Source organism: Seriola lalandi, unplaced genomic scaffold, assembly GCF_002814215.2.
Source record: "Seriola lalandi dorsalis isolate HSWRI2012SDOR001 ecotype SW California unplaced genomic scaffold, Sedor1 jcf7180002054345, whole genome shotgun sequence".
Lineage (NCBI taxonomy): Eukaryota > Metazoa > Chordata > Actinopteri > Carangiformes > Carangidae > Seriola > Seriola lalandi.
Genome location: NW_019524898.1, coordinates 61,947 through 76,562, shown reverse-complemented (window position 1 = coordinate 76,562; position 14,616 = coordinate 61,947). Strand labels below are relative to the sequence as shown.

General features: G+C 44.4%; 1 protein-coding gene across 1 annotated transcript in view; it reads left to right on the top strand.

The window, feature by feature from the left end:
- The first annotated feature begins 658 nt into the window (after nucleotides 1-658).
- The window catches only part of tafa5l (TAFA chemokine like family member 5, like), a 46,776-nt gene continuing 32,818 nt past the window's right edge, over nucleotides 659-14,616 (top strand). Inside the window, exon 1 of the mRNA XM_023407697.2 lies at nucleotides 659-1,887. Within this exon, the coding sequence (XP_023263465.1) occupies nucleotides 1,791-1,887 (97 nt within the window). The 5' untranslated portion in view covers nucleotides 659-1,790. The remainder of the gene's footprint in view (nucleotides 1,888-14,616) is intronic.

Below are 14,616 nucleotides of genomic sequence, written 5' to 3'. Positions count from 1 at the left end.
TAATGGTCCTCGAGTGGCAGGGGAGTCTTAAATGGTGCTCTTTCAGAAGACAGACTGGCATCTGTAAAGCTTTAGCTCTCTCTCTCTCTCTCTCTCTCACACACACACACACACACACGCGCGCTCAGGGAAGCATGTGCCCCTATGTGTGCACACTTGAGACTTGATGTGATATTACTGCAGTATACAATAATGTAACTTCTGCTGTAAAGAGTTCTGAGGCCCTGCTCGTGCTGTAACACCAGGCCTCTGAAAGGAGCAAACGTCTCACCATTTTCCCAGAATGCTAGTGTGCTAAATGGTAACTGTAGTCCCCAGACCATGCAGCCCCTCAAGGGCGTTCTCCGCCCACGGAAGAGGGCATAAAGACATGGAGAGAAGTAACATGTCAGGATGTGGGGAGCATGGTGCTGCTGCGCCTCTCCCTGTGGGCTGAGACGGGACATCTCCATGTGTATAAATAAGCATCATCATCTTCAGTTTGGGATTTATAGCCTGAGAGCTCAAAGTTTTTTTTTTCCCCACTTTGAGGAGGGAATTGGGACACTGTGTTTGTGTGTGTGTGTGTCTGTGTGAGAGAGAGGGAGAGAGAGAGAGAGAGGGAGGGAGAGAGAGCAGATGGAAACACTGTAACTCAAGGCAACTCGGTGTGCAGCAGCAGCAGCAGCGTTTCCTTCCATGGATTGAAGGGGGGGGGTCCCTCTTGTTCGTGTCGCCTCAGAGCAAATGAAGCCGGCCGGGGACAGAGTAAGACTGGGTTAACACGCTCATCTGTTACCAGCATTTGACTTTGCGAGGAAGGGAGCTTTTCCTCGGAGCCCGCGGAGCCAGGCATCAGCACTGAGAATCTTCCAGAGCCTCCACAAAGGCTCATACAGGTGACAAGAGTGGCCAACTTCGCCGCACCGCCTGCGCTGACGCGCGCAGAAGTGCGTTTCTGTCCAGCGGCGGTGCGCTGCGTGAGATCCGCCGCTCTTGTTTTTGACGTGACATTTCCTCTTGCGCCGCTCGTGCATATGTGGCCACATATGACGCATTTGCGCCTGTAGCTGTTTTTTCTTCTTCTTTTCTCTCTCTCTCTAACGCCGGTTTTTCGGGCGCTGGAGTGATGCGTTTTTCGGACAAGTTTCCGTGCTGATTGATGTGCTCGTCATGTCCGCCTGGGTTTAACTTGCGCGTTTCTCCGTAGAGTCGCGCAGAGCACAGTGGCATCGGTGCAGAAGTTGTTTTGGAATAATAAGAATAAGAGTGCGGAGCGCAGAGGAGGAAAGAAAGAGGCGACGGCGGCGTTCAGAGGGTGTTTAGTGGCTGAATTTACTACCAGCATCATCAGCATCTCCGTGTGAGGATCCAAACTGCGGGAGACTGCTGCTGCTCACTCCTCTTCATCTTCACACTAACTGTTTTTTTTTTGGTGTGTGCAGAAGCCAGACAGTGAATTCCAGGTCCTGAAACCACAGCTGCGTAAACTTGGCCAGATCTGGTGACATTGTAGCCTCCGTGTGTGTGTGTGTTTGCGTGTGTGTGTGTGTGTGTGCGCGTGTGTGTGTGTGTGTGTGTGTAGCATGTGTGTGCGCTGAGCAGCCTGGATGGATATGCGGCTCACCGAGGGAATTTGAAAAGCAAAGGGGGGATTACTATCAGTCCCTCTCCTATTATAACCTCAAAATGGATGCCGACGACAGGCTGTGGAGACGCCACTGGATTAGCCACTCTTGCCCTGATCTGCTTGACATCTAAGCGGCACGAGCGTTCAAAGTTTGGATAATCTAAAAGGCTAAAGGTGTAGGATGCAGTCTGGAGTGAAGACCCTCTCCGCAGGTGGAGGTGCGTCACTCTGCTGCCTGCTGCTCCTCTGGCTCATCTACTCCCATCTGCTCAGAGAGGGTAAGGACACTTACAGCTATGTATTACTTTGTCAGCGGCACCACTGTCTCTCTCCCAGGGCGTCTTATTGGGATGCAGCTGCACATGCTGTGGTCCTGTGGGAAAAGGCCCATAATGTCCAATAAAACAGCCACACGGGGACTTGTAATATGTCTGTGCTCATAACTAGTCGATTTATGGTGACCTTGTTGTACCGTGGGCTGTTTCTTTCATCTGATTTGTTGTTTCTGTGATAATATTCCTGCAGGGAGCACAGTGTACAGAGACATTACTGGCCCTAACACCGCAATATAAGAGTGTATTAATGACTGTATTCTCACAATAATCTTCCTATAAGAGACAGTTTAAAGTGTGAAGTTCATTTTGAATAGTTGTAAACCTTGTTTCCAAACTAACCTCATCATCTGTTCCTGTTCTGATGCTGCAACATGAGGCAGGCTCTTTGGGATTATAATTTAGTCAAGCCACAATTGAGCTTCAGGTGAAAAAAAGCAACAGCACACTTTGCTTGTTTTAATTCCTGGTGCAGACAGAAAAAAAAAAAAAAAAGGCCAGACCTTTGCCTCCAGAGCTGTATGATTTCACTCAGTTAAAGGCTATATCCATCCACGCCACGCTTTCCTCGTGAATAATACATCGCCTGGTGCAATTACACCTTCACCCTGACACAGAATAGAAAGCAAAAGGATGTTTCACTGCACTTCATTGGCTGCTGTCCATGACAAAACATTGTGGATTCCAGTGCAGTCGGAGACGCAGAGAACAGGCTTAAAGCGCTGGTACTTGTTGGGAGATGTTGAACACTAAGTTTGCAGATTAGATCTTTTAATCAAGCATTGGCCAGCAGCATAATTACCGCTGTGGAGGAGGGATAGTGCCTACATCAATGTCTTTGGCAGCTTGCCGGGAACAAAAGTAGACACTGATGTGAAAAATGAACTGCCTGTGCGCTGAAATGTGCTCCCTCTGCCTCTAATTTGCAGTGTTTTCTCCCAGAATGCTACTGTCACCAGCCTCTTATTGCCACCCGTGAACCAAACCATCTTTCAAGCCTTTGCATATTATCTGAGGAGCCACAGCAGCCCCCCCCCCTTCTCCCCTCCTCCCTCAGCCATTATTGACTCATTTTCAACAGAAAATGATCTCATTAGCGTGTTATTGTACTAAATCACTCAATCAATCTCTTGTGAACTTTGCCACCCTTGATATTCCTAGAGTAAATAGATTCTCCCGGGTTTGGCCCGATAGTTAAAACCTCTGGATACGATTGGGGCTTTGACACTCTCTGCATGTTGCTCACTCCTCTTCCCGGCGCTGAGCTGAATTTTAAGAATGAAGTATTTTTAATCTGTAATTTTAATTTTCCAATCCTGCTAAAAACGCTCCTTTCAAACGGCTGCTGTGACCGGTCAGCACTGTTTGTAAATCTACTTCTGATGTTTGATTGTTTCGTCAGCGAGTATAAGAGCAACTCTTTACCACTTCCATCTTCGTGACTCCCACAGGGGGAGGGGAGGGGGATGGGGGGCCCTTGAAAGCGGCGTCGAGTGTGGGTGAACTTGTGGGCAGAGAGGTGAAGCCTTGTGGTGGTGAGTGTCTGCGTCGCCTCCACCCACTCCATAGTTCATCTGTCAATGGCGGCCAGGACAGGAAATCAAAGCACAGCAGCCCTGTCCGCGCACGCCATTGGGCCAGCGCCCGTCACGATGAATGGCCTGTCAGCCGCTCTCGGCGTTTCCAGTTTATTCAACAATAAATTTGGAAATGTCTGGATTCTCCTCACTGGATCACATTCCGGTTCAGTGGTGCAGTCAGAGAGCGGTGGCAACTTCTCTCTGCTTTGTCAACCACAAACCTTTGGGCTGGTGTGAACAGGTGGGGAGGGGCGGCCGAGGATTTTTTTTTACCCACATTTGTAAGATGTGAGGTGAGCGGTCTGTCGGCCTTTGCTCCAGCTCGGCTCACAGAATTCAAATGCCAAGAATGAATTTCAACTTAAAGTGAAAGCATGAAAAAGAAAATAAATTGAAATGATCAAATGAGGAAATAGCAATCCCCAAATTTTCTTTCCTCTCAGATGCAAAGGCAAGTGCTCGCTGCTGCGGTGTAACTGCACTGCATTTAAAGGTCACCTGTCAGTCCAACAGTTTGTACAGTAGCCTATTATATCAGAGCGTCTGTTTTCTGCATGTCCCACACAGAGCGGAGCTTTTTAACTTCTTTTGGCTCATTGTTTTTCGGTTTTCAAGCCCACAAACTTTTCTTTACCAAGTCTCGGCGGACAAAGTTAGCAACTAGCTGCTGAATAAAATGGAACATCTAGCAGCTGAAGAGTGAATATACTGGAGTTCCTCACGCAGCCAGAAAACGACACCAAATTCATGCTAATGCTGCTCCATGTCTGCTGGATGTAGAGGAAGCCTTTAGCTAACACATGCAGTACAACAACCATTTCAAATGGATAATTTGTCAGTTGTTGTGCTGCATTAAGGAATCAGTTGATGCAGCTTTGCAGTTTCCTCAGGTATCACTTCTTATGCTAACTACTTAGCATAAGTAGTTGTGCTTTTTCCAACTAGAAATCATAGATCACTTCCTGATCAGTGAAAAAAACAAACTTTATTTAAAATGTGTGCAAATATCATCAATACAAAATGAGCTGAATTAACCAAATTACTTTAATTTGGATCTACAGATGCATCTCCTCAGCACGGTGTCATCTTAGTGCGACAGACAGTAATGCTGCTTTTTACAGTGCATGTAATAACAAACGTGCCACCTGATGTGTTTGAAGAATCCAGCCAGCGCTTCCGAACACAAACAACAACGTCCTGAAGCCGAGAGGCAGACACAACGATCCATCCTGTCATCCTGGATCTGCAGCACAAGCTGTCGATGGTAATGACGGCACAGGTTTTTACGAGACACACATCCACAGGCTGTGTCACTAAATTTTGAGGTGACTCATGTCGGCTTTACAATCAGCACAGAGCTCCATTGATGACAGACTCGTGTGATGTTTCCTGTCCAAATATTATTTACAGACCAAACTGATTATCATCCCAGTAAATTATCCTGCAACGCCATCACAGCTGCTTTTTTTTTCTCTTCCATTTTTTAACAACTCAGCTCCTGTGTGGTATAACAGGAAGTCTTCATGGGGTACCAGAATGATGAATTTAAAAATCTTTGGTTGGTATTCTCTTTTAACTCGGGGGAGCAGGGGCTATCCATCCAAGCATTAAACTAATCAGAGTAGCAGGGAATTACAGACTTTTTGAAGTGAAAAGGGTGATTTTCATTCCAGTCTTCCTCAAGGCGGCATTAAGCATGCAAAGGGAGAGCTGCTTTGATTATGACCTTGGCTGTAAATTGTAAGCAAATCATCGAGGCCTGCTTCTTCCATAGGCAGTGGAGCTGTAAAAGTATGAGCATCTTTATGGGACAAAATGAAAAGAATTTTTACAGCTAAATCAATTTGGCAGCACACAAAGCTCATATCTCATAGCTCCCCGAATATGAATTCTTTCTAGCCGTCAGCTTTGACCTCCCTTGTGGTTGAGTGTAGTGCACCGCTCAGTGTATTTCTGCATTGTTATTTTCTCTGCAGAAAGCTCTGGGCTTGAAACTGCTCCATCATTGGCAGAGTGGTGTAAATGATTTGAGTAATGTCGCCTCAGTCCTATGTCCTGCTCTATTTTCTGCCTGATGCCATGATCACATTTTCTGGGAGGGCTGCGCTTGAATATTAAACTCACAGTTCAGGCAATCACACATTACTGTGCCGTACTTATGGGGGGTGGGGGGTGGGGGTGTTATGGTGTTCTGACGCTCACCATTTTCTCTGTGTTTGCATTAAAGTGGGAGGGCATCCTGGAGGGCTATCTGAGTGAAATTTGAAGTGAGTCACCTCGTCTTTACGGCCCTCTCTGCATCACATTCAGCAGAGCTACTGTTTGCTTTTGGAAAGGCATATTGCACATTTACTCTTTATGCCTCAAGCCTGTATTCATCCACCACCCATTTGTCTGAGTATACTCTATATTGTAATATCTCTGCAGCCTGGATTGTGCTGCATCACTGCAACAGTAATCCATCAGAGGCCTCCATCACGAGTCCTCCACAAGACATGTTTAAGGCTAGCATGGGACGTATGTAAGGGGAATATTTTCTATTTTAACACTGCCCTTGGCAATGTCACACAACGGCAGCGTCCAGTGTTAGCGAGTGGTAACTGTACAAGCAAAAACTGAAGTCCTGTAAAGTGACATTAGCAAGCCATGCAGCACGCTCCTGCTTTCCAGGGAGAGAGGAAACAATCCAGCGCCGTTGAGTCCGGCTTCCTCCCGAGGGAGCGCCATCCCACCGCTGCTACGTGAAGTTTCAATTTGTCGTTCTCTGTGGGCGGAGTGGAATACACACCTGACACGAGAATTAAATTTGGGGCAAATAGAGCACATCTCTGGCATCTGAGTTGGTGGGGGGGGGTGCGGCGCTTTTTCCTCTGTGTCTCTGCAGCCCCGCCGGGTGCTCGTGATTGCATAAAAATCGCCCTCTCAGTGCAGCTTTAAAAATTCCCACATTTCGGACACGGCACACATTCAAATGTGAAGAGCAGAAAAACCCCAGCTAGTATTGTCATCAGGATGTGAGAGCTGGAGCTGCTCCTCTGTACAATAAATGGTGGACTGACTGTCGGCCAAACACGCTGCTTATTTTACCTCTCGCAGATAAATGAGTTTCATCCTGTAATGGCATAACATACCCCTCATCTCCAGAAGTCACTGCAGCTGCTCCCGCTCTTCCCTCCACCATTGTTCCTGACTCATTTCTGTTAGCTTCAGATTAAATTGCATACTTAGGTTCCATTACAGGTCCTCTGACTTCAGCAGAGAGTCGTTGGCTTACATAAATATTGATCGGACTGCTGTGGAGTATTCAAATGGTATATGAAAAATCCCTTTAAACGTGGTGCATTAATATAAAGCACATGTTTTGCACCACTGCTCCGCTGCCCTACTTGTTTAGCAGCGCGGTGGTGTCAGGAAGCGTATAGCATGGGATCAGTCAAACATCTGCCTCCCTCACCTGGTGTCCTATTACATGCTACCCACTGTGCCGTGCACGTCAAATGGTGTTAAGGTAATGAGATGCACTTGGCTGTGGCTGCCTTGACTAGCATATGCTCAGTCAAACAAGATTGCTGTTTGATGTCATCCTGAGTTGTTAATAACAGACAGAGGGATGAGGGATGCCGAGGTCTTAGCAGTGCAGCCAGAAGAGACCAAACCCAGGCCAGATAATGTCCAACTGTGCTAATGTCACACTTTTCTAACATATTAAAGACCAAACAACGAGATCGCAGATTGCAGATTACTAAGTGATGAAAAGAGGCATTTTGTTGCAGCTAATTCAGCGGATGACAACACGAGAACATGGTGCTGCAGCTGTCAGGACTCTGTCACGCCAGAGCTGTGTCGCGACAGAAATAAAGACGGACGGTTTGACGCGAAATTAGTTACCAGAAGTTGAGATGGGAGGTGCTCCGGGGGGACGTGTCAGTCATGGAGACGGAAGACAGAATAGAATTTTCTTCACAGGTGATGTTGCACCGTTGGGTGTCATAACGGCGGGGTGTTCACCAGCAGACAGCAGACGTTACAGTACTGTAAGAGGAAATAAGTGAGTCACTCGTACAGTATGTACCACGTCAGAGCAAATCTAATTCTGGTTGTTGCATGAGGCCCATTCTCCAAATCCACGTGGGGATTCGCTGCTTTTCTTATTGGAAGTTGAATATTTTTAGTTTTGGATCTGATGGCTCTGATGGGACTAAACAACTCCAGTCCACACGTTGAAGTATTTTTGAGCAAGAACCCTGACCCCAAACTTATGGCCTTTGCTATATGAGTGAGTGTGTGTGTGTGTGTGTGCAGTCCATTGAGCTCATCCATAATTGATAATGAAGGTAATCATTACTTACTGCCCCAAACATGAGGCTAAATGGTATCATGTGAACGGCTTAAATCTAGCGATATCTGGCTGGATTTAAGATTTGTGGTGGTGTCGGGGGTTTTAGTCGGCGCTCATTACATATTATATTTGATAACTGCAGCCACTGCAAATCAGTTTTGACTGATTACCTGCATCATTAATATTTATAGCATCTCAGACAGTGTTTTAAATCTCCCATTAAAGATCAGTGGAATTCATATCTGATTTGATGTAGGCCTATGTTAATACGATTGTCACGCTCTCTAAACTGGCGTTTTGTTGGCAGCTCCATTTTCAGCCCTGACAACGGCACTTCTATCAAAACAGGAACATACAATGGAACGAAGATAATCACTCAGACTTATTATTGTATGCCAGTGTAGTGATTAGAGTCTGATTGGCTCTCGGGGAAAACTGGTTAGATTCCAGAGCGTTTAAGCCAAGCCGGTGCAAAACGGCTCCGCGCCGTAGCCTGTGTCTCCATGGGAGTAATACCGAACACAACACATATTGCCACGTGTTTAGATTAACAAGAAGTGGAATTTTTTAGTAAATGTGGTTCAGAACTGTAGTTTGAAAAGACGCCCTTCGCAATAAGGCATTGTCAAACCTCACTTCTGTCTTAAGCAGCACGCAAATAATTACAATCTATAAAGGAAGATTGCTTTAATATGGAAATGGGATCCTTGTCGTAGTTCATTCAGTTCAGCCTGTCATATAATTTTATGGCAAATTCCCTGAGCAGAGGCATAGCCTTTCTCACAGCTGCCTCAGTCTGGTTTAAGTTGTGTGGGAGCCGTGCGGAGCTGTGTCTCATGCGATTGCCTGTTAGATCTGATAAAGGTATTTTATCAGTTGGGACTAACTACTGATGTAGTTATCTGCACTTAATTAAAGAGACAAACAAGTGAAAAGATAAGCGAGAACGAACGGAATGCTTTCCACAGAGCAGTAAATAGCTGGATTAGATTGCGATGTTTACCGCCGAGAGGATAATTGTTGGTTTGGCTCTGTATTCACTGTACGTGGTCGGGGTCAGCCGGTGTGATTTTAATAACCTCAGCGTGCCCACCGGTCCTCACTCCTGCAATGACGCACGTTGAATCAGGGGAACATTGTGAGAGCGATGGCGGACCGCTGGCAGCTTTCAGGCAGAGATATTAAGATATTTGTGCTCCTGTACTGTGGCGATCTGCAGTGTGTCTGATCAAAGAGCTGATATGTAGAGCACAGACACATCTTTGCTCTAAGCTGTGTGTGTGTGTGTGTGTGTGTGTGTGTGTGTGTGTGTGTGTGTGTGTTTGAACGCCTGTGTGTGTGTGTGTACGTATGTGTGTGTGTGTGTTTGAACGCCTGTGTGTGTGTACGTATGTGTGTACGTATGTGTGTGTGTGTGTGTGTTTGAACGCCTGTGTGTGTGTGCGTCCGTGCAGCCACTTTGCACTTGTGATGGTGTTGTGATTCAGAGATAAGGTCATCAGGCTGCCAGTCAGTGCTGAGAGCCAGTCTGTGTGCTCTGTATCGGCGTCCTGTAGCCCTCTAGATGTTGTTTCTGACAGGATCCAGAGCCTGGACAGCAACACGCCGCCATCCTTCACTGGCTACGCCGCTCGCCGCCGTATGCGCATGTCATCATGTGAAATAGAGACGAGCCTAAGTGTCTTCACGCTGCTGAGTGACAGAAACCCCCTGTCACATGAATTAACTCCTGTGTGTATGATGGAGCACTGGCCTTTGCTAAGGGCACTTTACAAAGCAACCCCCCCCCCACCCCCACCCCCTGCCTTACTATTCTCCTCCTTCAGGCTTATTGCATGAAGCCCATTCATCTGTTCAGCGTTGAAACGTGGCAGGGAGCGTTGATATCTGATGGCACCTCCATCCTCCAAGCACACACCAAGTACACAGGGACTCGCCTCAGCAAAAACAGAGAGGAGGGTGGGCTGAGTGGTGATGGTGATGGTGACGGCGACAGCGATGGCGGGTGGGGGACGAGGATGGGCAGCAGCCCGGCTGATGCTGTGAAATGAAAAGTGCAGTGCGGTTCTCTGTAGAGGTGATTGTGTTTTATGACTCCCAACACTGGCCTAGGTAATAATTTAATGTGGAAACACACCAATCTTATCAGCCTGTATCCCAACGTGGTGGTTGCCACGGAGAAACGGCAAGTCACTAATACATTCATGGAGATGCAGATTTGTCCTTTCAGCCTGGCAAGAGTTAGTTAGTATGGTTAAAAAGGGGTTAAATCTCGACGATCAATAGATTTTAGCCGATTTCAACATTAGATTTTGCTATTTCCTGCTTAGAAATGGAAAATTTGACTTATTCATGGTGCCAGAGAGAAAGTCAGGGACTCACCAACAATGTAAGTCTTCTTCATGAATATCTACTCAGTCGGCAGTTCCCCGGATGTCATGTCGCAGGTTAAACTGTTGGTCAAGTGGAAATATCACCTGACAAAGATGCCAATGGATTACAAAAAAAAAAAAAAAAGAAGTAAAATCCATTCTCTAGACACCATGAAGACAGTTTGAAGAAGTCGACAGCAGAGTTTGAGGGTACTGAGCTTTTTTTTTTTTATAACTTGACATGCAGAAGGTCAATAACAAGGCTGGATTACAACGCTGGAGAAACAGACCTGAGTGTGTCACTTGATTCATGGTAATTTGATCCGTTGATTTGTTGTAGAATATCCACTTCGATAAGGACCTATTAAAGGAACAGTTCAGCATGTTGGGAAATACACATCTTTTGCTTCCTGACAGTTAGATGAGAAGATTAGTAACTTCCTGGGGTCTCGGCTGGTTGCCTGGAAACTACTCGGAGCCAAGAAATAATCTTGTCATTTATACACTTAGGTTTTTTTGTGAGGATTAAACGAGATACATGTTAATTACTGAGCTTTAGAGGCACTCGCAGACCTCTGGGGTTCTCTTAAATTTAAGAGCGTTTTTAAGTCAAAATAAGTTTAATGAATAGGTTTTATTCTTAAACTTGTGAGTGGGAGGAAAAGTGAAGGATTTTTACTTTTATCTTTTGCATAAGTTCAAAATTTTACCTTTAGCAGTTTGAGAAACTCAAGCCCAGGGGTGGTTTTAAAACTTCTACCTCAGCTTTTATTTTGTGCTTAATTGGTGCATATTCTTAAATAATTTTGTGTTTGATAAAATTACCATAAAGTAAGTGATATGCAGTAAATATTGGCATCACTCAAAGTTTATGTTACATTCTCTAGAGTCAGAAAAATGAGGGCTCATTGGGACCTAAATAACATTTTTACCGCAGGGCGTCTGTGCAGGTGTTGGCCAGGAGACACTGTGACTGTGTGATGTTGCTATAATAAAGGTTACGGGGTCGCCATGGTCAGTGGAAATCACCCCCCGCAATATTTCCAACGTGTCTGGCTCTGAAACTTAGTAGAGTCTGAAACCCGAAGGTCTAAACACCTGCCGAGGTAATTTTATGAGTCATTTGTGTTGATCAACAGTCCTTTCAACCTTTGCCATTATTACAGTCATTTCATGCTATAGAGCAGTTAGCGTCTCCCTTTAATGAACCTTTGAGGGTGTTGGGAGGCGACTACAGGCAGCAGTATAAAGGAGTGATAGTCAGTGAATGCCAGGTATTGACCTTAAAGGAACTGCAGCACAGACTCCTCTCCTAATCTACCTTCGCTGAGCTGATTTTATTTCAGTGTCAGCCTGAATGGCTTTCACTGGCAGCTTTCCATTCAATAAAGAAAAGAAGGAAGAAGCCATGTTACTTTTTTTCCCAGATCATTACAAAGGTGAAGGAAGTTTCTCCAACTTTCTCTGAGCTTTACCGTTCAACTTAAAGCAGATCCGTTGATATTCTGTGAATTTTAAATGCATTACATTTAATTGGAAATGCAGCTCAGGCTGAATCAGATTTGATGTATTCACGCATATTAATATTGTTCAGCTGGTTATTGATTAGTTTGCTCATTTTAGGCTGCAGCAAAACTCCCTTTGATTTTAAACAACAAGCGTGTCATCTGCATATATAGAAACATTATTTTTTTCCAAATGTGCTTTTGAACGTAGTGGTTGCGCCCTCAAGCAATTTACTGTGATTAAAGCTTGTTTATCTATAAAACACAAGACTATTAACAGTTAATAACTCCCTCAAACACGCCAGAAAGGCCCAATTAAAAGACAATTAAATGTTCCCTCGGGTTTCCAAATAATTTCCCCAAACAAAACTGCTACCTTGACATGAAGTGAACTTGTCGGCTACAAAGGGCCAAGCTGAGGGTTCATTTACTAAATCCAAACATTGAAAAACATCTTCACTACAGCTCTTCTTTTGTTTTGCAGTGACTGTTGGAAAGTTTTCCGTGTGACTCATCAGAAACCATCATCAGAGCCATGCAGGAGCTGTAGCTGCAAGTCTGGGCACAAAGCTCATCTCCTCACCTTGACACGGGAGTATGTTTAAAGGTTTTTGAAAGGCTGAGCAGCTCTCACTGCTGGGAATTCAACTCCTGCTGCAACAGAATCTCGAAAACTCAAATGAAAGTTTTTTTTTCAAATGAACACGATTCAAATTAGAATCATTTCATCATACAATTTGCCAAGTAAAAAAGTTAAGTGAAAAGTTTGGAAAAAAGTCCCCTGACATGAAAAAGTCAGAATGATGAAGAACATTTACTCTTAGATGTTTTTATTTTATTTTTTTTTTTTGTTTAACTCTTTGTTACCTCCCACGTCATCCATTAGCTGCTGAATCACGTGTGTGTTGTAGATTTCTCCACTTTCTATAATTAATTTAGAGATCACATCCTGACAAACTTTAAACTCAAACACCTTCTTAACCACAGGTTCCTGGCCAGGGAGTTATCCATCAATTTCTAAAGCCTGGAAAACTCTGAAGTTATTCTCTGTGCATTGATAGAACACACACACACACACACACACACACACACACACACACACACACACACTGCAGAGATTTTGGAGCAAGCTAATCATCATTCGAAGACATTCTGTCCATTTGCTGTCTCAGTAAAGCTTCAGTTGGCTTGAAAATTACTCTTTTGTGGGAACATGGTGCCCGGCAGGCACTGCCATGTCAACCAAGTCACACATTATTTCAGCCAGTAGTTGCATTAATAATTCATTAGTGAAATTAAAAAAAAAATCCAAAATCTGAACTTTCAATATTTAAGAATGTAATTTAGTTGCTCCTGGGGGAAAAAAAGAAAAAAAAAGATTTTGAACATTGGACGTACTGTTCTCTAACACTATGTCAGGGTGTTAATTAAAAAGATGTAAGACCAGCTATGGCTTTGATTTCCCAAAATTCTCCCACAATTAACCTGTGACAAAAAAATCTGCTAAACGTCAATCGAATATAATGAATATGAAATTATTACATAGAAATATAATAAAAATGTTCTTCCTCTCTACATCACCAGACCACTCTCACACTGACGCTGATGCAACATGTTTACCATGTTAGCGTAGCATGTTAGCGTAGCATTACCATTAAACTTGAATGTCGTTTTGCAGGTATTTAGTCATAAAACAAAAATAGGGGCGTTGTGTGGCGTAGTGGTCTAAGCAGGCGCTCCATGTGTAGAGGCTACAGTCCTCGCTGCAGCTGGCCCCGGTTCGAGTCCTGCATCGGACGGCCTTTACTGCATGTCATTCCCCCTCTCTGCCTCCCCATTTCCTGTCTCTCTACTATCCTGTCCAATAAAGGCATAAAAAGCCCAAAAAAATATACTTTAATAAAACAAAAATACCAAATGTCACGCCTCATGACAATCGTTTCCTTACTTACCAACAGTTTCTTTCCCTCGACCATCAGAACTCTAAATCCCATAAATGTACGCACATGATACGAGGTTACCTTCATCTGCTGACCTCTTTTAACCATCACTATTTTATTATTTTTTCATGAATAACAGCTTACTCAGCAAAGCACGTTTCTACTTCTTTTAAAATATTTATTACAGGTTTGGTTAGATCTAGGCACACGTGGTCACGGTGATGTAACGATGGTGGTCATGGTTAAAAAGATCCGACACTGACTGTCAGCACTAACCAACTGCGTTCTTCCTCACGTGTTTTGTTTCCCTCACCCTCTACCGCGACCTCTCACCTATGCTATAACAATGTCAACCGACTTCTGACGAAGCCTCGTGACCCTTTTCAGGTGCTTTGCTTTTAGTCATTTGAGCAAACGACCAATTCTGTTGTTTTCATAATGTTATGGGCTGATTACCATGAAATTTGCTGAATGTATTCATGTTCACAGTCAGAGAAACCGCTTTGATTTTATCCCTAAAGCTCTGAGAAAAGTAAAGCAGGCAGTAATGCTGTTCCTTTCCTTCTAGCACTTTCATATCTTGGAGCTTGGAAATGGTGGGCTTGTTAACTTGCAGTTATGATTAACCAAACAGAAAATGTCCATTTAACAGATTCTTGGAGGAAACTTTTGTTTTCCACATGATCACTTAAAAGGCGCTTTTATCACAGGAGCAACCAGCCATACTGTATTAAATCTGGAGAAGCTCTTCAGCCTGCTGCTTTTAAACATCGGAATCAGTTTCTCATTTTTCTGTTTGAGACTTTTAAATGAGAGTAATCATGTGCTCCGCGTCCAGGCTGCCGGTTGTTTGTACCTTCAAACACCAGTTGCTCCTCTGTAATACGTTCATTATAGTCTCATTATGCTAATGTGATGTACTTTGTTCTACTGTGTTTG